At 37.0% G+C, this 24,040-nt stretch overlaps 3 protein-coding genes across 3 annotated transcripts; all 3 read left to right on the top strand.

Annotated features, from left to right (window-relative positions):
* The first annotated feature begins 1,904 nt into the window (after positions 1 to 1,904).
* LOC121952752 (serine protease FAM111A-like) lies at positions 1,905 to 6,721 on the top strand. Its single transcript, XM_088088052.1, has 5 exons — positions 1,905 to 2,036; positions 2,930 to 3,020; positions 3,740 to 3,802; positions 3,935 to 4,033; positions 4,142 to 6,721. The coding sequence occupies exons 2-5, from the start codon at positions 2,967 to 2,969 to the stop codon at positions 6,059 to 6,061; spliced, it is 2,136 nt and encodes a 711-aa protein (XP_087944178.1). The 5' UTR covers positions 1,905 to 2,036; positions 2,930 to 2,966; the 3' UTR covers positions 6,062 to 6,721.
* Positions 6,722 to 8,228: 1,507 nt separating this feature from the next.
* Positions 8,229 to 14,999, top strand: LOC121938470 (serine protease FAM111A-like). The gene is made up of 5 exons (XM_088088315.1): positions 8,229 to 8,343; positions 10,021 to 11,849; positions 12,022 to 12,084; positions 12,285 to 12,383; positions 12,503 to 14,999. The coding sequence occupies exons 2-5, from the start codon at positions 11,796 to 11,798 to the stop codon at positions 14,402 to 14,404; spliced, it is 2,118 nt and encodes a 705-aa protein (XP_087944441.1). The 5' UTR covers positions 8,229 to 8,343; positions 10,021 to 11,795; the 3' UTR covers positions 14,405 to 14,999.
* A 145-nt stretch (positions 15,000 to 15,144) lies between these two features.
* On the top strand, positions 15,145 to 21,276 carry crcp (calcitonin gene-related peptide-receptor component protein). Its single transcript, XM_042498653.2, has 6 exons — positions 15,145 to 15,839; positions 17,340 to 17,376; positions 17,483 to 17,581; positions 17,667 to 17,761; positions 18,390 to 18,447; positions 20,257 to 21,276. Exons 1-6 carry the CDS (start codon positions 15,748 to 15,750, stop codon positions 20,401 to 20,403), a joined length of 528 nt encoding a protein of 175 aa, XP_042354587.2. The 5' UTR covers positions 15,145 to 15,747; the 3' UTR covers positions 20,404 to 21,276.
* The last annotated feature ends 2,764 nt before the right edge of the window (positions 21,277 to 24,040 follow it).

Here is a 24,040-nt window from a genome sequence, read left to right as displayed (position 1 = left end):
TATTCACCACTGATGATTTGTTGTTTGTTGTTGAACTGCCCTGAATACATTTGGCATCCCTGTTACCCAAATGTACTTCGTCACTGTTAGGGATGCTATTCCTTCTGGGACTCTAATTCTCATAAAAGAGGCAGAAAGTGTTGGTTTCTTCCCCAACACTTGATTTAAATGCAGCTTCAAAAATCTGTCTTAAAGTCAGTGAATGTGATCTCCTGCACAAGCTTTGAAACTGTTTCGTGACTGATGAATATTTGAAACACAGAATCATGACCTCAAGGACAATAGGATAGCAAATCGAGCAGGACCAAGGAGTATCGGTGGACATGAGTTCTGTTAACCTGAATCACTATAAGAAATATGTTATTCTACTTGCCAGCGCTGCAGTGACACATGCATCATAATTGACTGGAAAATCAGAAGATGCACTGTAAGACAGTGGACCAATGAACTTGCCTCTTGTTGTACACCTGAAAAAATATTATATAATGTAAGGGAAAAAACTTTCCAGAAAATGTGGGGTCTTGTCTTTCCATATATTGTCTTAATTGTGTGTTCATGTCTCTGTGCATGCACTATGTATGGTATGGTGTATGGCTTTGCAAATTTGCAAATGTCCCGGCCATCCAAGCTTTACCCTCCATCTGCCTTGTTTTTCTTTCTTTTGTTTGGCAGGCAACATTTGTTTAGTGAGCCAATGAACGATTACTGGTTAGGTGTTGAGTAAAGCCTTCTTGAAATATCTAGCTAATTAGCTAAATTTATGAAGTTCATTCATAAACAGTGGGAGAAAGCATAGAAAAATTTTGATAAGCTTAAGGAAGTATCTTATAAGTTATTACACAGATATTATCTGGAAAAGCTTGTGTTGGAAAGATTCAAGGTGAATGTTGATTACGAGAGTGATTTTTGTGGACTGAAAGATGTAAGAAATATTCACTTTTTCCAGTGTACACACCCGAATGTTTTGGATGAGGCTGCCAACTTTCTAAAACTTTTTTTCTGGTTTGTACCTACTTGTCTCATTATTGTCATATGTAGCAATAAATACATAATAAATAATACATTTAAAAAATACAAAATAATTAAATACCACACAGTATTTTTTTAAATTTTATAAATGAAGTATCGCAGAGCCAGCCCATAGACAGTATGTAAAATAAATGTTATATACTTCTTTTTTTTTAGACTTTTATACAGTCTGACCAGCCAGACCTATGTCCACACTTCATTTTAGCCTGAATTGACATCAGTTTTCTTGTGCTGAGTTCAGACACCTTTCATAAGCATGTCACCCTTCAATCAAATTGGTTTATTTTCTCCTAGTGAGGAATTATTAAAAATATCACAAGAAAAATAACCCGGGAAAGAAAGCAAGAGAGAAAATAACTACAAAATTATAGATAAATAAATAATGGAGATAGCGTCCAGAAAACTATAGTTCTAACTATTATAATTCTATAATCATAATAGTTACATATAATTATATTCTAAAATATGCTATGCATTAATGCACATTTGTCAGTTCATTTCCTTGTTTTAGTTATAGGTTTATTGTTGTTTTGGGGGGTAATTCATGTAAAGTTGCTCATTGCCTTCTTCTGCTCAGAGTTTCAAAGGGTTAATACATCCATGTGCTGATCAGTGTGCTGATGCATGGATGTGTTATAGGGAAGTCGGGGCTGATGCAGTGAGGGTGCCTTTGCAAAATAGTGTCGGAAGGGAACTTGTTTTGGTGGAATATTTAGCAAGCGAGCATTAAATTGCTAAATCCCCGCAAAAGAAAACGCCACATATAACATTAAAATACATGTTAGCGTCTACGTTGCTGGCTTTGAGGTTGCTGTTTCACACTCACTGCTTAAATGAAATGTGAAGATAGGTCTGAAAATGCGAGACTTAGTTCCACTTTGCGACGGGGACTTTGTAAACGGTGACACAGCGGATGCTGCAAACAGCAGGCGGGGCGTCTAAAGGCGGTAAATTTGTTTGACAACACAGCTGTCCCGTTACAGTAGCTGCTTATTCACACGTCTGTGGTGAGTTCAGCCTAACAAAAAATACAACAAACTGCTACGTGACGATTTACGATGCGATTAGCTATGGTCATGATGAGAATATAATATGAATATTCTCGAAAAAGCTAATTTAGCATAGCTTCTTTTATACGGTGTTTTGTTGGTGCATGTCCTGTCAAAAATGCTAACTTAGCATCACACAAATTGGTAGCAGAGTCTCGCAACTATGGCCCAATCTAAAAGCGATTGCAAGCAGCAGCACGTATATGGTAATAATATTTTGATACTTAATTTTAACATATTTATTTGAGATTTCAGTCGTAGTGTACTTTGATAGACCAACGCGCAGGACTGCTAAGTAACGTTAGCACATCTCGATAGCTAACGTTAGCACATAACATCAGATCAGGTGACAGGCAGAATATGAGGAAGATATATTGAAACAATAATGAAATAATAATTGAAATAATAATGTAGACTACACAAGTCAGAGGGAAATACTATTCAGCAGAAGGGGCCATGGTATCTAAAAAAATATGCTATGTGTCATATCCAGGAATTGTGTGGTGAAAAGTTGTGGGAAACGTGTAATTTGTTATGTTTCGTTTTGTGGAATTAGAGAGAGGGATATGTGTCCCTCCCAACAACAAAAGAAGAGCACCAACTGGTTGAAAAATAAGAATACATCATGTCAAATCCTAGTATGCATAAACAGATGTGATGAAGCCCCTTACATTTGTTGTGGTTCTTGGTAAATTTTATGAAGTGAATCACAATAAATGTCATACTGATGTGAACACATTGAGCGATCATTCTTTGGGCACTGTAAGTCATTAGAAAGTAGTCATATCTCTTTGCCTTTTCCTTAAGATAAGATCCTACATCATCATCATCTTGTTTTTTTTCTTCTTCAGTGTTGATAAGAATTCAGCTGGAAACATCACATGAAAAATGCCACTGAAGTTGCCGCCCACGAGTAATGGACCAATGGACAAATTTGTCAAGGTACCAGTTTTATTAAATTAACACCCAAACAGGGTTCCTGTTTCACGGTCACATCTTACAGGCCTGAAAAAGTCAAGAATTAGTCAAAAATTATTAAAAGTTTAGGAAAAGTGATGGAATTTTTGTTTGTGTTGTGAAATTGTTACAGTAATCTAGTAATCCTCCAGGGATAACCCGTCATTTAATGTAACATAACATTGAGTGTGTGTGTGTGTGTGTGTGTGTGTGTGTGTGTAGATGACAATGTTATGTAGCTCAAATATACGTCAGTGCGTTGCATTAATGTTGTGGTTAATATCTTGTAAACCATCATGTATGTTTCCTTCTTTTCTCTCTGTGTTGTATCTCTCTCTTCATGCCCGCACGCTGAAATCATATAGTTTGAGAAACATTGTGCAAGTGGAGCAAGAAAAAAATGTGTTTTTTATACTTGAAAAGTCACAGAGAAGATTTCAAATATTTTTCATGAAAATGTCTGGGAATCCTGCTAAAATCCTGTCAGTTTAGTTTAAGCAGTTTCAAATTAATATCATACTTTCGCTGAAACATTTTTACTGGTTTATATGGGTTTGCCAGTTTTATCCAGCTCTGTATCTCTTATCAAAAATAATGTTTGTCATGAGAAATAAATGGAAACCAAAAAAACATGTCAGAAGCCTTAAACCTGCATTTAGTTATATACATCGGTATTAATAACATTTCTTTTCTGTTACCTCAAGAAAACGACAACCAACCAGAACGGGGAAAGCAGTCAAACTCCCAGTTTACATCGTGTGGGAGAGGTTTGTCGTATTTTATCTGTAGTGTTTTATAGCAGCACATGATACAAATCACTAGTGTGTTTTGATCTCAGTACAGCAATGATTTAAAGATGATAAAACACAGATGAAGTGTCGTCTGTCTCCGCGTTTCAGCGCTGTGATAAACAGGCGACCGCTCCAGGGTGTAACCCGCCTCTCACCAAAAGTCAGCAGAGATCAGCTCCAGTCCCCCGTGACGCTCCGGATACACAGGTAAAGCTAATGGCTGGATGGTTTCAGAGAGTTATTGTTTTAATCTGGAACCAAAAAAAGTTTTATTGGAATGAAATAAAATCTGACTTAATTGTGTTTTCTCCTCAGGAACAGGAGCCACATGCAACCCATTCTTTTGAGTGGTGCTGGAGTGACAAGAAAGCCACCACTTTTACCTGCAATAAAGCGGGAACAGTTGAGGACTTGCTGAAGAGAAGTTCACAGTTTCTAGAAATTGCAGGAAAAAACCACAACAAAGAGCTTGTTATTGTAAGAGATGGAAAAGCTATCAGCTCACACTTTCCGTGCAGCTTAATTAAAAACGAGCGTCTCAACATCAAGTATATTAAAGCCGTAAGCGAGCTGCAGCAGCCAGTTAGTGGCTCTGTTCATCGCCAGAGGAAGGGGCTGTCTGGGGAACCCGTGATGTTTCATGTTCTGACAAAGGGAGGTAAAAAGGTAGTAAATATCATGAGAAACCGAGCGCTTCAAAAAGACATTCAAGAAGTTACTGTGTATGCGTTCAAAGACGAGAAAGTGAAGCACGCGCTGAGAAGAGATGGTCGTTTTCTCAAAACCTTATTTAAAAAGAACATTGCGCTTTCTAACTTGAGCACTGAAGTAACCACTGAAATGTCCGATTTCGTTGATGATCTTGATGGTAAACATTTCAAGATCATACTGCTCAATAAGTCCAATCCACCAGAGAGTCAGGAAAGTCTTGAAGACGCATACATGATGCATAATGAACCTCAGACATCTGACTGTAATGGAAATCCAGATCCTTCAAAGCGGTCTACCACAACCGAGTCAGTGAACGACAACGTACCAAAAAAGAAACCAAAGCTAGATGGTAATATGGCACCAGGAAACATGTTGCGTGAAATACCTAATTCAAAAAAGATCCTTTGTCAGCTGTCCTCTCAGTTTCAAGAGTTGGTGAAAGGTGAAAAAACACAGCAAGGGTCTAAGCTTTCTCGCATCCAGAATATTTTTCGTGTGAAGTTTGGAAAGAACGCTCAAACATGCAGGGAGGTGAAAACTATGAAGAAGCTGATGGCTCTCAGTGATTCTGTGTGTCAGGTGAGAGTAAATGACACACCAGCAGGGAGTGGGTTTCTCCTGTTTGGCAGGTGCGTCCTCACAAACGCTCATGTGGTTCAGAACATCTATAATGAGAGTACAGGACAGCTTAATGAGACGGTCACTGTCCATTTCTCTTTCGAAAGTCTAAACCAGACGCCGTCAGGAGCAGCAGTGAAGGAGGTCGCTGGCTTTGAATTCGGTCCTGATGCGTCAGGGCACGAGTGTGACTGGGCTCTGTTGAGACTCGCTGCTGATCAGAAATTACCTGGAGCTCTCTTAAAGCACTACGGATTTCTCCCACAAAGTGGTGCAATTTGCATCATCGGGCATCCTGACGGCGGTGTGAAAAAGATTGATCCGTGCTTGATTGTTTCGACCGAAAACCGCACTCAGGTCGCGGAGAGGCATCACCGTGAAAATCCAGCAGGTGTTTTACCGGAAGACAATCATTACAGTGAGAATCAAGGGCATATTCAGTTGGTGACTAACCAGTTCTTTGAGGACGTGGCAAAAGATGTGAATCTTAACCGACAGGCTCTGACCTATGAGTCATGTTTTTATTTTGGCTCATCCGGCTCTCCTGTGTTTGATGAGCACTGCAACGTTATCGCAGTGCATTCGGGCGGATATGCTTACCGCAATGTTAGGGGAGAAAGGCAGAGTGTCATAGAGTATGGCCACCCTTTGTCCTTAATTATCGAACACATCATTGTCCAAATGGTGGAAAAAGGAAGGTTTGATGTGTTGAAGGAGTACTTGGCTTGCGATTATGCGCGACACCCAAACACGATGAGCAGTTTAAAGAAACTGGTTGAGAGCAGAAATCTCACTGCATTTAAGAATACAGTCAACAATTTACCGTCCACAAGTGACGAGAGTTTGAAGACGTTCTTTGAATTCTTCTCTCAAACAGAGGCACCTGTCCCAATGGACATTGATTGAGCGTACACAGGTGGTCATTTCAGACATGATCAACAAAGTCTGTCATGTCTGTGTTTATATGTCAGGATGCTTTTTTATTATTGTGATTGTTTTATTTGCCTTTATTATTGCACAGCTGGAGAGTGACAGGAAAGAAGGGACAACTTATGTTTCAAAGCACGGTTGTGATCATTCAAGCAGGGATTGGGTGAAATATATCATACAAAACTTTGTTTTAAGTAACCATAATCTGTTTTAAAATAAAGTTAAGTGGTTTCTCTGTAACCATTTTTAGTCACGCTAGTATCTGTGAATGCCAGTTTTTGCATATTTTTTGTTCAGCAGCTGTCAAATCACTGACAGTTGGTTCAGTGCATCTCTTTTTCAGTATTTGTGTTTTTTCTGTTTTTAAAATGTTTTTGGTATAAGATTTTTTTTGAAACCCAATTATGATATCAGTCGCCAATATCTTTTATACTTTTTTATCTTTTGTGTTTATGTTATTAGGATTTTGTTGTACAGTATTGGATATTACAATATTCATCTTTTGTATTGATAAAATGTTTGATGAAAATGAGAGTTTTAAAGAGTTTAAAAGAGTTTTAAATTAATCGTACCTGGTTAAATCATATTATTGTAAGAAAAAAATCATTAATAACATAAAGACAATTATGATTTTTTTTAAATATTGAATAAAGTGATGTCTTTTATATTTGGAGTATGTGTTTTATTACCCTGTGCTCTTATTTGAACCATAAATATAAATATGAGAAGTCATATTCTGAGTTTGACTAACTTCGTCACATTAAATGTCTGTGATGCTGATGTTGAGATAAATGGAAAATAGTGGCACTAACTGGACATGATGTGATCATTTTTAGTAGCATCATTAAATGTATTGTTACATCTGAATGTTCTTTGATGTGTGAAGGAATTTCATCCTAAATACAAGATTTCTTTATGTGGCATTAAAAAAAAATCATATTCACTACATTAGAAAAAAATGTAGTTAGTTATGAATTCTTGCAAAAATTGCGGTCTTGACTTTTTGGACTTCTCTTACTTCTTTCCTTCTTTCCTTATTTCTTCCTTCCTTCTTCTTCCTACATTATTACTTGAATAATGTGTTAATATATAAAATAAATATAAAATAAATTGGTTAAAGCAGTCCTTGAAAAAACTAACTCCTCCATGTGGATTTTTATTCATTTTCTTTAAATTAAATTGGAGGACTCCTGGCAAGCAATAATGCATGAATAATTGTGATACTTTGGTTAATATTGTTGATACTTGTGGGAAAATCAGTTTCTCTCCATCCTATTTTATTTTTCTTTAAGCTATTCACTGTGTTACAGAGTAAAGTTTTCACAAAGCTTTAAGCCACTACATATTGGAGAAACTTTGCTAAGAATATTCCTGGGACAAAAGTTTGGTCATTGCCCCATAAATACTTTATTTCTAATAAAATTATAGATGTTGCCTTAAGAATTACACCGGCAAAGCATTTTCTGGAGAAATTCAATGATAATATAGATATTAGGCTAATTGTTCCTTTTACTCAGCTCATCCAGGAACTGTTTTCCATCTTTTCTGTAATTGTTGGTACCCTGGAGAATAATGGAAAGATTTTCCACATTTATTATTGAAACTGAATACAAAAAGACATTACTTTATGAGCATGCTTTATTCGTGTATTTTGCCCAAAACAGGAAATTGGAGGGAAGGGCATTTATCACACATCTATTGATTATTCTGGTCACAAAATTTTAGAAATGACATAAACATCATTAAATTGTGCACCAATTAAAAGGCCATAAAATTGTGCTGGCATGTGTCATCTGTTAAGTGTGTGTGATCATTTCAGTAACTGAAATGTGATTAAAGTTATTGAGGAGGAACTGATGTCTTAGAATAATCCCTGGATTTTGGACTGGATAAGAAGACACTACTTTTGTGCACTCTGTGTATCTGCCGTGACTCTGAAATAGGCTGTACTTTTATAATGTGCCTTCAATGTACCTTTAGTTCCGTTTTTAGTTTTTATTTCTTTCTGTCTGTCTTTGATCATTTATTTAACCAAAATCCACTGACGTATATTTTTAAATTTTGCACAATGATTCTTGTTATTGTCAAAATAGTAGTAACCTGCAATCCGCTCAATAGAGTTAAATAAAACAATCAAGGCGAGGCTACTTCCGCGTACGCCATCAGATAAACGTCATCCCAAAGACACTTACCTTGCCATGCAAGGTGAAGAGACACTCAAACCACCGAAAGAGTCTCTAAGATAGAGACAAACTTGGGTAAGTTCAAGCTCAATATATTTTGAACTCGTCAAATTGATTTTCAATCACAGGTTTCAGATAACTTTAAACTAAAAAAAAGCTGTAAACTGTATCAGCTAAAGATGACACAGCAGAATGCTTTGTCATCTTTAACAGAATGATGTAGAATAAGTATGTAGGCCGACACTTTTTTATGGTGTTGAAGGAGACTGTAGTCTGATATGAAAATTAAACATTAAAACAGGGTAACAACAGTAAAGCATCTACTGGATATTGTAATCAAAATCAGAGTAATATGTTTATATGTTAAATTAAAATTTAATTTATTTAAAAGGGACCGTGTGTTGAATAATGTCACTATTTGGTTTACCATACCAAACTGTATAGCTGTAAAATAATTTGAATCTGTTATCCCGTGGCAGGTCAAAACAGAGAAATGACCTTAGAACAAAAAGTTTTAACTGTGGTACTGATTGCTTGGAAATGAGTTTTTGGTAGTAATAGAAAGGTGCCGGTTTTCATTTAAATTTAAAGTTGTATAAAATCAACTTTTTCAGTTTTGTTATTCTTTTAAGGACTGGTAATTTTATTTGTTTTGATTATTTTACACCTTACTCGTCTTTATAATGGTAAGCATTCGCTTACATTTTAAGTTTTGTTTTGAGTCATTAGAGTGAGAGGGAGCTTCATATTCCAGGAAAAAGAGGTGCACCAACCTGTTTCTGGTTAATGAGTTGGCGTCGTGCTTCTCTTGCATGAAAAGAGCAATAGCTGCCTCACATTTGTTGTTTTTATTTTTGTGTTTTTCATTGGATTAGTCACAATAAATGCCATATTGATATAAATACATTAGATATTAATCCCATATGTGTGGCATGTGTAAATTAATCATAGCTAAATATACTTATAAACTTGACAAAATCATTGGATTTGGTAAGTTCAAGCTCAATATATTTGAAACTCCTCAAACTGTTTTTCAGTCGCTGGTTTCAGGAAATGCAGTGAACTGTATCAGCTAAAGATGGCACAGCAGAGTGCTTTGTGGTGTAACACAATCATCTAGTATAACTTTTTATGGCGTTGAAGGAGACTGCAGTCCAGTATGAAAATGAAAAATGTTAAATCAAAGAAACAACAGTGAGGCATCTACTGGATATTGTAATCAAAATCAGAGTATAATGTTTTCCTATATGTTAAATTAAAATACTGTGAAAAAAAAAAAAAAAAAGTCAGGGTGGTGACTGCCACCATACCAGATTGTATAGCTAAAATAATGTAAAATAATTTGAATCTGTTATCCCGTGGCAGGTCAAAACAGAGAAATGACCTTAGAACAAAAAGTTTTAACTGCGGTACTGATTGCTTGGAAATGAGTTTTTGCTAGTAATAGAAAGGTGCCGGTTTTCATTTCAATTCAAAGTTGTATAAAATCAACTTTTTAAACTTTTTTCTCATCCTTATAACGGTAAGCATTCGTTTTGTGTACTCTGTGTATCTGCCGTGACTCTGAAATAGGCTGTACTTTTATAATGTGCCTTAAATGTACCTTTAGTTCCGTTTTTTTGTCTTTCTTTATTTCTTTCTGTCTGTCTTTGATCATTTATTCAACCAAAATCCACTGATGTGTGTTTTTAAATTTTACACAATGATTATTGTTATTGTCAAAATAATAGTAACATGCAATCTGCTCAACAGAGTTAAATAAAAAAATCAAGGCGAGGCTACTTCCGTGTCCGCCATCAGATAAACGTCATCCCAAAGACACTCACCCTGCCATGCAAGGCGAAGAGACACTCAAACCACCGAAAGAGTCGCTACCATAGAGACAAACTTGTGTAAGTTCAAGCTCAATATATTTTGAACTCGTCAAATTGATTTTCAATCACAGGTTTCAGATAACTTTAAACTAAAAAAAAGCTGTAAACTGTATCAGCTAAAGATGACACAGCAGAATGCTTTGTCATCTTTAACAGAATGATCTAGAATAAGTATGTAGGCCAACATTTTTATGGTGTTGAAGGAGACTGTAGTCTGATATGAAAATTAAACATTAAAACAGGGTAACAACAGTAAAGCATCTACTGGATATTGTAATCAAAATCAGAGTAATATGTTTATATTAGTGCTGGGCATAGATTAATTTTTTAAATCTAGATTAATCTCACTGCAATCCTGTAGTTAATCTAGATTAATCTAGATTAAAATTATAGATTTGAATTTTGCCAAAGACATTCAAAATAATATCTATCTATCTAAATGATGAAAATGCATCACAAACTGCTTGAGAAAGCTGTTCTACTATAATATTTGGTAAAGAAAAATAATGTTACATAAGATTTACTTTGGTGTTTAACTTTTTTTTATTTTGTTAAACACAGACATTTAGGAACACAGGTTCTGTCTCCATGTGGAAAAAGCTTTTTTCTGCTAACTGGAATGAACAGCAGAGGCCGCAGCCTCTGATAACATGACCCTAACTGAACTGTGGGCCTACATTAGAGGTCATGAAGAAGACCATTAACAGTCAGCAGCTTTGTGACACGCTTGAGCCAATCACTCCAGTCTCTGCTTCTCCTTTTTCCACCAGTCAGACCAGCTTCCGCCTTGTTCACGCCCCCTCCGCGTAATTCGACCAGGTATACATCCGCGCTTAAACAACAAAGTGAAATTGGTGCCTTGCTCACTGTATAGACACAATTTAGTGAATAGTTTATCGCGCGATAAGGAAATTATCGCGCGATAAGAATCCCGCGTTAACGCAGCACGTTAACGCCGTTAACGTCCCAGCACTAGTTTATATGTTAAATTAAAATTTAATTAATTTAAAAGGGACCGTGTGTTGAATAATGTCACTATTTGGTGTACCATACCAAACTGTATAGCTGTAAAATAATTTGAATCTGTTATCCCGTGGCAGGTCAAAACAGAGAAATGACCTTAGAACAAAAAGTTTTAACTGTGGTACTGATTGCTTGGAAATGAGTTTTTGGTAGTAATAGAAAGGTGCCGGTTTTCATTTGAATTTAAAGTTGTATAAAATCAACTTTTCTGTTTTGTTATTCTTTTAAGGACTAGTAATTTTATTTGTTTTGATTATTTTACACCTTACTCGTCTTTATAATGGTAAGCATTTGCTTACATTTGATTGTGTAAGTTTTGTTTTGAGTCATTAGAGTGAGAGGGAGTTTCATATTCCAGGAAAAAGAGGTGCACCAACCTGTTTCTGGTTAATGAGTTGGCATCGTGCTTCTCTTGCATGAAAGGAGCAATAGCTGCCTCACATTTGTTGTTTTTATTTTTGTGCTTTTCATTGGATTAGTCACAATAAATGCCATATTGATATAAATACATTAGATATTAATCCCATATGTGTGGCATGTGTAAATTAACCATAATTATTTGTCTTTTCCTGAGATACTGAGAAAATACTCCACCACCCTCTTTTAAGCCTGAGCTGTAATAATCAACCTATGAACCAACCCTTGAAGACCAAAAATAGTGGACCAATGGACAAAGCTATCAAGGTACAAATTCTCTTCTGTGTTTACTGATTTACATGGCTTTAATGATCATGTCAGTATTTGTATCATCTGTATCTATCATCTAGGAAATATGTTTAAAATGACATGTCAAAGGGCTTAAGCATGCATTCTGTAATACATTTCCATTAATAACATTTCTGTCTTTTATCTCAAGGAAGAAAATGACAACCCAACTGGGGAAAATAGCCAGGTGCCTAACTTACACCCTGCTGCAGAGGTTTGTCATAATTTATTTTGTATGTGTGTTGTCAAGAGAAAAATCTTTTTTCATTTAGTTGAACTTTTAGGGCACAACTTATTATTTTTTTGTTAAATGGTTTTATTCTTAAATTAAGATATCATGATCAAAATTGATCACTTAAGCCATGTTTCTGATACCATAACAAGCATTAAGTGTCGTCTGTCTCTGTGTGTCAGCCCTGTGATAAACAGGCGACCTCTCCAGGGTGTAACCCGCCTCTCACCGACAGTCAGCAGACGTCAGCTCCAGTCCCCTGTGACGCTCTGGTTAAAAAGGTATAGCTAATGGCTGGATGGTTTGAGAGTGGTATTGTTTTAATGGAGAATTTCTTAATTTCTTTGTTTATTTAATCTTTGATTAAACTAAGTGAGACTTAATTTTGTTTCATCCCCAGGAAGAGAAGCCATATCAGACCTACTCTCTCCGCTGGCACTGGAAAGGCGAAACTTTTACAGAACGCAACAGAGGAGAAACTGTTGAGGACTGGCTGAAGAAAAGTTCAGAGTTTAGAAAGATTGCAGAAAAGAACAAAAACAAAGAGCTTGTAATTGTAAGAGATGGAAAACCTATCAGTACACACTTTCCATGTAGCTTGGTTAAAAAAAAATCACTGGCTATCAGATATATTAAAGCGGCAGACAAGACAAAGCAACCAGCTAGAGATTCTGCTCATCGTCAAAGAAAGTGTCCATCTGATGAGCTTGTGGTATTTCATGTATGGACAAGGGGAGGGAAGAATATAGTGCATATCATGGAAAACCCCACACTAAAAGCAGACTTTGATGAAATTACTGTTTTTAGCTACAAAGACGAGAAAGTGAAGCACGCTCTGAAAAGAGATGGTCGTTTCCGGGATGTTGTATTTACACAGACCTGTGCACTTTTAAACAAGGATACTAAAGAATTTACTTCAATGCGCAGCCTCGTTAACGATCTTGATGGTAAACATTTCAAGATCATACTGCTCAATAAGTCTCATCCACCAGACAGTCAGGAAAGTCTTGAAGACGCATACATGATGCAAAATGAACCTCAGGTATCTGACTGTGATGAAAATCCAGATCCTTCAAAGCGGTCTACCACAACCGAGTCAGTGAATGATAACATACCACCAAAGCTAGATGGTAATATGGCTTCGGATAAAAAATCACATGAGATACCTAATTCAGAAGAGATGATGCGTCAGCTGTCTTCTCAGTTAAAAGATTTGATGAAAAGTAAAAAACCACAAGAATCTAAGCTTTCTCGTATCCAGAATATTTTTCGTGTGAAGTTTGGAAAGAACGCTCCAACATGCAGGGAGGTGAAAACTATGAAGAAGCTGATGGCTCTCAGTGATTCTGTGTGTCAGGTGAGAGTAAATGACACACCAGCAGGGAGTGGGTTTCTCCTGTTTGGCAGGTGCGTCCTCACAAACGCTCATGTGGTTCAGGACATCTATAATGAGAGTACAGGACAGCTTAAGGAGACGGTCACTGTCCATTTTTCTTTCAAAAGTCTAAACCAGATGCCGTCAGGAGCAGTAGTGAAGGAGATAGCTGGCTATGAATTTAGTCGTGATGTGTCTGGGCACGAGTTTGACTGGGCTCTGTTGAGACTCGCTGCTGATCAGAAATTACCTGGAGCTCTCTTAAAGCACTACGGATTTCTCCCACAAAGTGGTGCAATTTGTATCATCGGGCATCCTGACGGCGGTGTGAAAAAGATAGATCCGTGCTCAATTGTTTCAACTGAAAACCGCACTCATGTCGTGGCGAGGCATCACCGTGAAAATCCAGCAGGCGTTTTACCGGAAGACAATCATTACAGTGAGAATCGAGGGCATATTCAGTTGGTGACTAACCAGTTCTTTGAGGACGTGGCAAAAGATGTCAATCTTAACCGACAGGCTCTGACCTACGAGTCATGTTTTTATTTTGGCTCATCTGGCTCTCCTGTGTTTGATGAGCACTGCAACGTTATCGCAGTGCATTCGGGTGGATATGCTTACCGCAATGTTAGGGGAGAAAGGCAGAGTGTCATAGAGTATGGCCACCCTTTGTCCTTAATTATCGAACACATCATTGTTCAAATGGTGGAAAAAGGAAGGTTTGATGTGTTGAAGGAGTACTTGGCTTGCGATTATGCGCAACACCCAAACACGATGAGCAGTTTAAAGAAACTGGTTGAGAGCAGAAATCTCACTGCATTTAAGACTGCAGTCAACAATTTACCGTCCACAAGTGACGAGAGTTTGAAGACGTTCTTTGAATTCTTCTCTCAAACAGAGGCACCTGTCCCAATGGAGATTGATTGAGCGTACACAGGTGGTCATTTCAGACATGATCAACAAAGTCTGTCATGTCACTTGGCTTGCAATTATGCAGAACACCAAATACAAAAACCATACTTTTTGTTCAATAGCTTTAAAATCCTTGATAGTTGGTTTAATAAATGTCTGAGGTTTTTTTTTGAGTCAAATATTGATATCAAAAAATAAAAATATTGGATAATATAATATTCTGTGATTGTATTGATACCACTGTCTTGCAAATGTTTTTTGAAAATAACAATATAGAATTTTTAAAATATATAAATAAAAATAACATGATTAAATGTTATTGTTAGAAAAAGTCATACATAACAAATAGATTGTTGCATGGTGGATTTTTTTATTCTGTTTATGCTCCTAGTTTGGGATTGGAGGTCACTGGCAGCCCATGTTTTCGGTCTTTGTTTTATAGTGTTTTTTTGATTAGGGGGATGAGTTGGGTCCGACGGCCCATTGCGTGGCTGGCCAACGATTCCCCATCTTTTGTTTGTTTTGGCCGGGGTCTCCAACTTCCTCTTTTGGCTTTTGATTACTTGTTGGTTAAAGTGTTTGCTAAATAAACTGGCTGTTTTGTTCCGTGGATCCGTGTGGTGTTCTTTTATGTGCTCGGCAGCTCTCTGAGCCTTGTGTGTGTGTGTGTGTGTGTGTGTGGCCGTAACATAAATAATATTAAGGGATTTTTTTTTATATTCAAAAAAGTGATTTCCTATATATGTGGACTGCATAAGTTATGAACCTTTGCTCTTCTATGAACTATAAATGAGAGGTCAAATTCTGACAATAACTGACTTAAGGATTTGTCTCCTTGAATCTCTGTGACATGCCGATATTAAGATGAATGGAAAATAGTGGCACTAACTGGACATGATGTCTTCATTTTATGTATAGTATCATTGAATGTATTTTTACATCTGAATGCTGTTTAATATGTGAATTAATTTCAACCTACATACAAGATTTCTTTATTTGGTTTAGGGCTTCATAGATTCATTATCCAACTATTTTGATTTGCATTAGATGGACAGGATCCACTCAGTCTGCATGTGGTCTGCACTTATCTGCAGTGACAACATAAATGGACATATATTTTAACAGCTTATTGCTTTATTTGTCTTTGTGATCCCCATCAGCTTGCCCAGTGTGGTCATGATGTCTTCATTAAAGTCCTCATAACTTTTTTAAAATCACAGTAGCCTGCATGGAACAAGGAGAAGGCATCAAAAACCACACAAAAATGAAAAAGCGAGGGCAAGTAGATTTTTTAAAATAATACTCTATTATTCTCTGGTAATAAATAAAAAAAATGGGGTTGTAACACTGAAGCCGGTATGATACAGGGCGGAACGTTCGACCTTGATTACATTTTCTTCACGGACACTTTTGAAGAGGACCAACGCGAAGTGCCTGTCGAGATGGAAGTGTAAGAATTTAAGATATGTTTTTACATTCACAGTTTTTCTGTCGTGATTTTGTTAAACGGCAGATGTATAATGTTTATTCCTGTAGCTGAATATTGTGATTTACATCAGTCACGTGTTTCCGGTTTCTGTATTGATCGCGCTGTGGTGAGCAGCGTGTAGACACACACCGGCTTTAAAGCTCTGGTCTCTGTTTATCGCGATCGACAAACAATGCGCTGAGTTGTTGTTTTTTAACTAATAATGTGAGACACTTTGAGGGCAATAAGCCAGCTTCAGCATTAACCTACACACGGATCCAGGCAAACTTTTGTGTCGGTGGATTTGTGTTTTTATTTTAGTAAAAAAGACATTTAACCCTTTGAAACTTGAGCAGATAGGTTTGATTTCTTTAAAAAACATGACAATGCAATGAGAAACTTACCAAAATATGGTGTGAAAATAACAAGAACTAAAAAGTTACTTACAAATGACCTGAAATTAAGCCCAAAAAAAAAATGAAAAGTAAAAAACGAACAAGAAAATAACCTCAGAAATTGCAGAAAATCAATTAATATATGTGTATTTTTATGATGATTACAAATATAGTATATATAGACCATTTTTAGGACATTATTTAAAGGACATTTTTCATTTAAAAAAAATAAATAATTCACTACCTTTTATAATTAACTAATAATTCTCTCTTCTTTAAAAAAAACTAATTTTCTTCGTCACCTTTTATTAATTTCTTGCAATTTGTGGAACATTCATGCCAAATTGGTTATTGCCCTTTTCCATGTTTTTAAAGAGATTTGCTCAGGTTTCAAACGCTCAAATAGCTTGTGAAAGGCACTTGAACACAACACAAGGAAAATGATGTCGAGCCAGGCTTTGGGGGAGCTAATTTTTTAAAAAGTTTTTCATGTCATTGTAGCAATAAGTGACTTAGAAAATAAATTTTTGTGTTTTGTAGCTTTACTCTTGGTTGAATGCCACTTTTTGCCATTGGAAAATCAGAAATTGTATGCAATAGAAAAACAATTCCAACACAGTAAAGCATTTTGATTTGTTTACAAATTTTCAGTTTAAAATAGATCGACAACTGTTTTATATATGTATATATATATATATATATATATATATATATATATATATATATATATATATATATGTATATATATATGTATATATAAATCAAAGCAGCACATACATTTTTAAGTACACCCAACCTTCTTTATTTGTGCACGTCTAAATCACAACTTCCTGTTTATCATAATCACTTTTTTTCTGTTAACATAAGCAAAGTATCTCAAATCGTCACCATCAGTCAGTCACTCATAACTTTCAGTCACATTTCTCAGTTTTCACTCAGTGACTGGAAGTGAAGACTACGAGACCTGGTTAAAAACTCCAAAAATGAGGAAAAAGTGCGGTCTTTGAATTTAGATTATTTGGTTACAAACAGTTTGCAAAGGTCAAGAATTAAACTATGTTTGAACCTTTTTTTTTCTTCTTTTCAGGAAAAATGCTAATGCTGCTATGCTCAGTAACTATGAGGTAATGTGCCATGTCTTATTGTTTTACATGAAATCTTTTTGTAGTGTCCAGTCAACAGATGAACATAATTTAATGGTTAATAGTTTAATTTCTGTGTGTTTCTCAGGTGTTCAAACTCTTGACAGACCTGAAGGAACAGAGGAAGGACATCGGGAAGAACAAAAGCAGCACCGGGCAGCAGAATCTCAACACCATCATGTATGAGGTCGGCATTCGTCCTCTTTTCTCCTCACTGACGCCAACCTGCTCTGTGTGCCCGTGGTGACAGTGTCCTCTGCATTTCCTCCCAGACGCTGAAGTACCTGTCGAAGACGCCGTGCAGCAGGCAGAGTCCAGAGATCGTCAAAGACTTCCTCACCACCATGATGCCTCACAAACTCACAAAGTCAGTGAAACCTCATAAAAGTGTAGCTGTGCTCACAACTTTGAATTCAAAGATTACACAGATTGCAACATTATTTTCTTTAGATAAACACATACACGGTCTACATCAGACATGACCAAGGTCTGGCCCTGGGGCCAATCGTGGCCCTCAGACCGGCCCTTGGCTTGACTTTCAGAATTTACCCTGGCATGCCTCACAGTGTTTGTTAATCAAGCATGAACACTTTGCATTTTTTCCCCACAACGGAAGGACTGTAACACAGCTCGTAGACACGCAGGCAGGAACTGATGTGTTTTCATAAACAGAGTAAATTAGCTAACTGAATGGCTACCTAACGGCAGACATTTCCTGCCATGATGCAGACATGGTCACAGAAAAGAAGTGTAAAGAGGACAGAGAGGAACGCTGCTGTCAGGAATGGTGTAAAATTGAATACATTTTCAGTGAAAGATGAAACTGTTGCATTTCTATTGTTTGTTTGTGCGTTGTTGTCTTTTTAAAATAAGCTATATGACGTGAGAAACACATTATATTTAATTTGGCCTCCATTTAAAAAAGTTTGGACACCTCTGGTCTACATGTACTGCTTTTTACACAACATACTCATTGATGTTTTATCCCCCGTCAGGGCAGAAAAACTGCAGCTACTGAACCACCGGCCACAGACAGCAGTGGAAATTCAGCTGGTGAGCATTTTTCGTCACTATGTTGTCTATTATTTACTGCTGGTTTACATTTCCATGATCCGTTCACACATTTATTGTGGTAGCGACTAGCCAAGGTGTCATATTTAAAGACTTGCTTGAAGTATGTTTGGTGAGGTTTTTTTCTTTTTGTCTATATATCCCCAAAAAGTAAAAAAAAAACGAGGATGAGACGATCCTTCTAACAAGCACTGTCTGTTTAAAACAATAAAAACACATCAGTGAGCCTCAATTTAGCACCGGTTGACCTGTTCCTTCATTACAATGAACAGGTGCTCTGCAGTTTACTTGACGTCAGTCCCACATACACGACCTGCTGCTGGAAACACTAACAGCAGCAAATGTGCATTCATCCGCAGGTGAAAATAGTCCCTAAACAAATGCACCGTTTACTCCTGTTTGACTTATGTTTTTTTTTTTAATTACAGCTGGTAAATAAATAACATAAAAATAAAACTAACTGTTCGTGACCTGTTTTTGAGTCCTCAGTAGGTTGAACGGGCATGTGGCTGAGTGCCCCAGACAAGACTGGATAGTGTTGAGAATAAGAATTTCAAATTGCTAGTTTTTTTCTTTTCTTTTCTTTTTTGTGTGTAATGTTACTTGTGACAGTAGGAAAGATGTGGAATAATTTCAGCCTTGTCCTCAGAGACTCTGCATTTACAATTCATAGGCCAAGTTGTATTTTTGACTAACTGAATGTGTCTCACTGTTCCAAAGCACAAATGGCGTGGAGCCATTTCTGCGCTGTGCATGACTCCATTGGTTCCATTATAGAGAGGACATCACTGTCAAAACCACTCACTGGTGCGACTTTTGAAATGTCTGAATCTGTGTCACTTATGCTTTCATCCAGATGCAGCTCACCGTAGAACACACCCAGGCCACAGAGTATTTGGGGGGGGGGGGGATCAGTTAATTCAGTCCATTACCAGGAACATCAATAAACTGTAGTGGTGCACATGCAAAAGTAAAATGGCCCTGCAGCAGTCAGGACTCAATGAGCTGCAAAGCATATTTCCACAGCGAGACAGTGATCTCACACCGGTCAGGTTGGTAAACACAAACATGCTCTGTGTTGTTTTCTGACAGTTCATTATTCCTGAGAAGTTCATAACTTTAGGTCCTCTCGCTATTACCTCTTGAATTATATCATACACTTATGCTGACAGTGAGTAAAAAACAATAGCATACAAAATGGTTAAGTTATAAATAATGTGCAGATCATTTGAGGTTCAACACATTTTTTTTTATCTTGGAAACAGCTGTTGACAAAACCATTGGCTCAGTTTGCCAGTTCTCATGCATTATATTTATAAATCTCTAAATGGGCCAGAATTTTTTTTTTTTTGTGATTTGCATCATGTTGTCGAACATACATGTTAAACAAAGCTGAGATGAATAATGTGTTTTTTTAACACTAAAGCATATAAACAATTTCTAGTAGACCCCCAAAATGAAAATATAAACCCGGAAATGTGCATAACACGTCCCCTTCAAGGACTTCTCGTCCACTTAGAAAATCTGAACATCTACAATTTCATGCCAACTGTTAAACTTCATCTGCTGAAGAACATACAGTACGTGTTGTTACTGGAGTTTTAGGTGAGATTGTTTTGAAAACTGCAGATAAACTGATCTAACAGGGTTGAGGCAAGTGAGGTTCATGTGTATGGCATCTTATGAATGAAATTAGGCAAAGAAGTGCATCAGAACAACTTTTTAAAAAACAGACAGCTGGTGTTTAAGCCATTTGTAATAACAGAGGTTAAATTTTCTGTTTGTTTACAGATGGTGGAGGAGAGTGAGGAGCGGTTATCAGAGGAGCAGATCGAGGAGCTCATTCAGACGGTCGCAGACGTCCTACCTGGTGACCCGGAGCAGGAGAACACAGCTCCAGCAGAGGCTGAGATGGATGAAGCCGCTGAACAGTCATGACACAGAAACCGCCCACAGGTGGAGAACTGGACTATTTGCTTTTTTTTTCTGTGATTCAAACCGGCTTTTTCGTGAGCCATTTAGCATCACAGTTTGAACTGAAAACCATGCTGAGAGAAGGGACGCACAATGGCTGCCTGGCTCGTTACCTTTGAAATGACTTACATAATTATTCATATTAAAGTGAATAATTTAATAAATGTAGGAATGTTGTTTTTATTTTCATTTACATGTTTAAATACAAATCAAACGTGTGTGCTTTCATAAGCACAGGGCTCTTTTGACTGTGAGTCACATGCATCATGTTTTGCATCAGACTGGTCTAATTTGTTTTTCAAATCAGTTCATGTTTATGCGAAGTCTGCTATTAACCTGGTGTATTTTTGGTTTCTGACTCAGTTGTCAGTTTCTACCGTGGCATGTATAAATAAGGGTTTTTGCTGCTGTATCATTTCCCAAGCTGTAATATAAGTCAGTCACGCATTTAAACTTTGGTACGGGACTAACATAAGGCCAGACAGTATTATTAAAATGGCGATGTAATAACAAAGAGACTAGACAGTATGCACCAAGACATGATGGTTGTTCACATTCATGCGGTGTTTTTTGAAACATGCTAATCTTTTCGCTCTGTTGCTGCATAAATAATAACAGCTGAAAAGTGTTTGCAGCTTTTTGTCACTTTGAATGACCTGGTCGGCAGACAGGGAAGTTAACACCGCAACATCTGCATTGAGGAAAAGTCAGCAGGGTTTGTCTGAGGGTTGATGAGCATGTAAGGGCACATAAAATAGGTAACTCTTACTGACATGTGGTGCAACATGACAGACTGTGTGGAACTGGTGCTAAATAAAGACCATAATCTGAAACCCATTTCACAGTCAGGCGATGGCGGTGTCACCTTCAGAATATCTGCCTCATCCTGTAGGTCTGTGAATGCAGCACAAAGGTAGAAAAGAACATTAGTCATTTGATTTTCTGTAAATGTAGTCTTTTGGGATGATTGTCTGAGGTTTTAGTCTCTAGCTTTAATCTCTAATTGTAGTAAATTGTTATCAATCCATTTTCATCCGCTTATCCTGGGCCAGGTAACAAGGGCAGCGGGCAGAGCAAGGTGTAGGATTCCTACAGCCACGGAAAACCTAGAAGAGTCATAAAATTTCACAATCACAGTCTCCAAGCCTGGAAATGTTATCAGTAAAAATCATTGAAAGTGTTGGAAAAGTGATGAAATTTTGCTGCTAAACGAGAGTGTTACAGTAATCTTCCACAGTAAACCTTTCATGTACACAGAGATGATATACCTTTTTCCAGTCAGAGCCATACAGAGCATCATGCAGTGTTGAATCATTGATGGTTCTCTCTCTGTTCAGTTTACAGCTAGATTGGCTAGACTGCTGCATATCTGCTCAAAGATTATGGACAAGGTGCTTGGGTCAAGTGTCCACATTGCGTATACTAAAAGAATGTTGTCTCTGGCTGATAATATTACGTCCAATCCGTCTGACACGTTGAAGAATATTAGCTTTTGCCATCACACAGGAGATTTAGAGTCCCAGAAGCTCAACTGAACAGGTTGAGAAATACTTTTGTTCCTGAGTCTGTTAATCTTTTAATCAGAATGTAGCTTCTAAGTAGCCTCAGTATACCTATATCTGCTACCACGTTACACTGTTTACAGAGAATGAGGAATAACTTTACAGTAATACAGGATCATCAGCCATCAGTGTGCCCATGGTGTCCACACCTATCAGTTTTGAAAGAAGCACAGCCAATGGGAAAACAGCAAACTCACACCATCAGTCTCACTAACCATTGGTACAACTTCATCACTCACTCACAGAGTTTCCCTTTTATAGGGCTGGCCTTGCACGCTGTGGTCCAGCCATTATATTGTATATTTCGTTCAGCACACATGATCAGTCACACAAACAGGATGCTATAACAACTCACAGATTACAGACAAAACTTTACTCTAATGTAAACTGACAAACTCTTCAACCACAGGCTCTGGATCTGCTCATCTGTGCTGGGGCGTTGTGATGTAATAGAGGAAGGATGTGCTGGTTAGACTCTTGTATCTTTCTGTTTTGAGCTTCCTGTTAATGTAGCGCATCAACATCCTGTGCTTACTCAACACTTCTAACACAAGATACTCAGGCAAAGTGAAAGTCACCGATATTAATTTTATACCAGCACATGCAGGAGACCCAAATAACCCCGGCCATGAATTGAGCTTGGAAGTGAAAACACGAGGGACACATCTTTGATGCCTGATTACAAAGAAAATGTTCAGCACCTTCCAATCTGAAAATTATAGAGATTATTAAGTGGGATGTCCTAAAGATATTTTACCTACCTTGCACAAGGTGGTAAATTATCCTCAACCTTCTTATGTGACCTTAATTGTATCCAGAAACTGTCCCCAATCTTTGTATACTGAATGGATGAACCATTTTTCGTGATGAAAAGTTAAAAAGGGAAGTGGTTAATTTTATATATTTTATAAACTGAACATTTTGTGTTTTTCAGCTCCAGGTTAGACTAAGGCCAAGCAACTTTTAGGATGCCTCTTTGTGCTGTGGTAACTGAATAAGCATGTGACCAGTGCCTACTTAGAGTGAAGGCTTAAAAGGGACAATTCACCACAAAATAAATAATTAGGTTAAATAGTTACATTATATTGGAGAGAAGGCAGACATCTCTACAGTCGATATCTCCAACACTCAGCAACTCAAATAAAAACAATCTATATTGATAGGCTAAATAGAACTATAGGTAAGAGGTAAAATGTTTTTTTATTTTTAGGTGAACTGTCACTTTAAAGTGTTTTTTGTCTTATGACTTCAGTCTCTGGGTGTCTAAATGTGTTTTGCAATCCTGCAAACCTGGGGCCAGGTAGTATTGTAGCATAGACAAACTGAAGGCTACATATTGCACAGAAAGTGGGATGAACAGGGGTTAATAGGGGCCAATCAGCTCATCTTGTACACTCGGATATCCCCAGTGGGTTAATCTGGTCATGAGTTTTCTTTCTTTTTTTTTTTTTTTTTTTTTAATCACACTGTGTATGTTCTTCGTGCAGCAATAGGGATGCGTGTCTACTTAGTGTTGACTTGAAAATGTCCATCCATTTTAATAGCAAAGAAAACCTGACATAAATCAAGGTAAGAGGTTTTAACATCATTTTCTAAAAAGATACATTGTTGTAAACAAAATACTTGCAGTAGGAAACAGTTGCAAAGTATCTAATGTCAGTATCAAGAAGAAAATAATTCAGTAAATTTTAAAATTTACTTATAATTTCTGGAATTATCTGATGGTTATTGTTCTTTTTTCTGCTCCTTGTTGACCTAAAGTTAGGCCTACATATTGTTTTTGTTTGTTTATTTATTTATAAGGGACATAGCATATTAATGAACATCAGTATAAAATACTAATGCAAATAGACCAGAGTTAGCAGGACTGCTATTTTACATCCATAGTCTACTGGCAGGTAACAGACAATGGAAATGAGTGGAAATGAGGAACAAAATAAAAAGGAAAGAATAGAAAAAAAACAATACAATGATTCATACAGGGGACAAAAGTGCAAAGTGATTTGTCCCTGTGAAATGGCAGTACAGAAAATGTGAGA

This window comes from Plectropomus leopardus, chromosome 15 (genome assembly GCF_026936395.1).
Source record: "Plectropomus leopardus strain MGB_pleo_1.0 chromosome 15, ASM2693639v1, whole genome shotgun sequence".
In the NCBI taxonomy this organism is placed as follows: domain Eukaryota; kingdom Metazoa; phylum Chordata; class Actinopteri; order Perciformes; family Serranidae; genus Plectropomus; species Plectropomus leopardus.
This window is presented reverse-complemented; position numbering and strand designations above follow the sequence as displayed.

What these genes read in the sequence shown, in the direction of transcription:
- LOC121952752 (XM_088088052.1), top strand. Translation starts at nt 2,967, where the DNA reads ATGCCACTGAAGTTGCCGCCCACGAGTAATGGACCAATGGACAAATTT. An exon ending in CAATGGACAAATTTGTCAAG is followed by an intron (nt 3,021 to 3,739) that starts GTACCAGTTTTA and finishes TGTTACCTCAAG; the next exon opens with AAAACGACAACCAACCAGAA. An exon ending in GTTTACATCGTGTGGGAGAG is followed by an intron (nt 3,803 to 3,934) that starts GTTTGTCGTATT and finishes TCCGCGTTTCAG; the next exon opens with CGCTGTGATAAACAGGCGAC.
- LOC121938470 (XM_088088315.1), top strand. Translation starts at nt 11,796, where the DNA reads ATGAACCAACCCTTGAAGACCAAAAATAGTGGACCAATGGACAAAGCT. An exon ending in ACTTACACCCTGCTGCAGAG is followed by an intron (nt 12,085 to 12,284) that starts GTTTGTCATAAT and finishes TCTGTGTGTCAG; the next exon opens with CCCTGTGATAAACAGGCGAC. An exon ending in GTGACGCTCTGGTTAAAAAG is followed by an intron (nt 12,384 to 12,502) that starts GTATAGCTAATG and finishes TTTCATCCCCAG; the next exon opens with GAAGAGAAGCCATATCAGAC.
- crcp (XM_042498653.2), top strand. Translation starts at nt 15,748, where the DNA reads ATGATACAGGGCGGAACGTTCGACCTTGATTACATTTTCTTCACGGAC. An exon ending in ATGCCTCACAAACTCACAAA is followed by an intron (nt 17,762 to 18,389) that starts GTCAGTGAAACC and finishes ATCCCCCGTCAG; the next exon opens with GGCAGAAAAACTGCAGCTAC. An exon ending in CAGCAGTGGAAATTCAGCTG is followed by an intron (nt 18,448 to 20,256) that starts GTGAGCATTTTT and finishes GTTTGTTTACAG; the next exon opens with ATGGTGGAGGAGAGTGAGGA.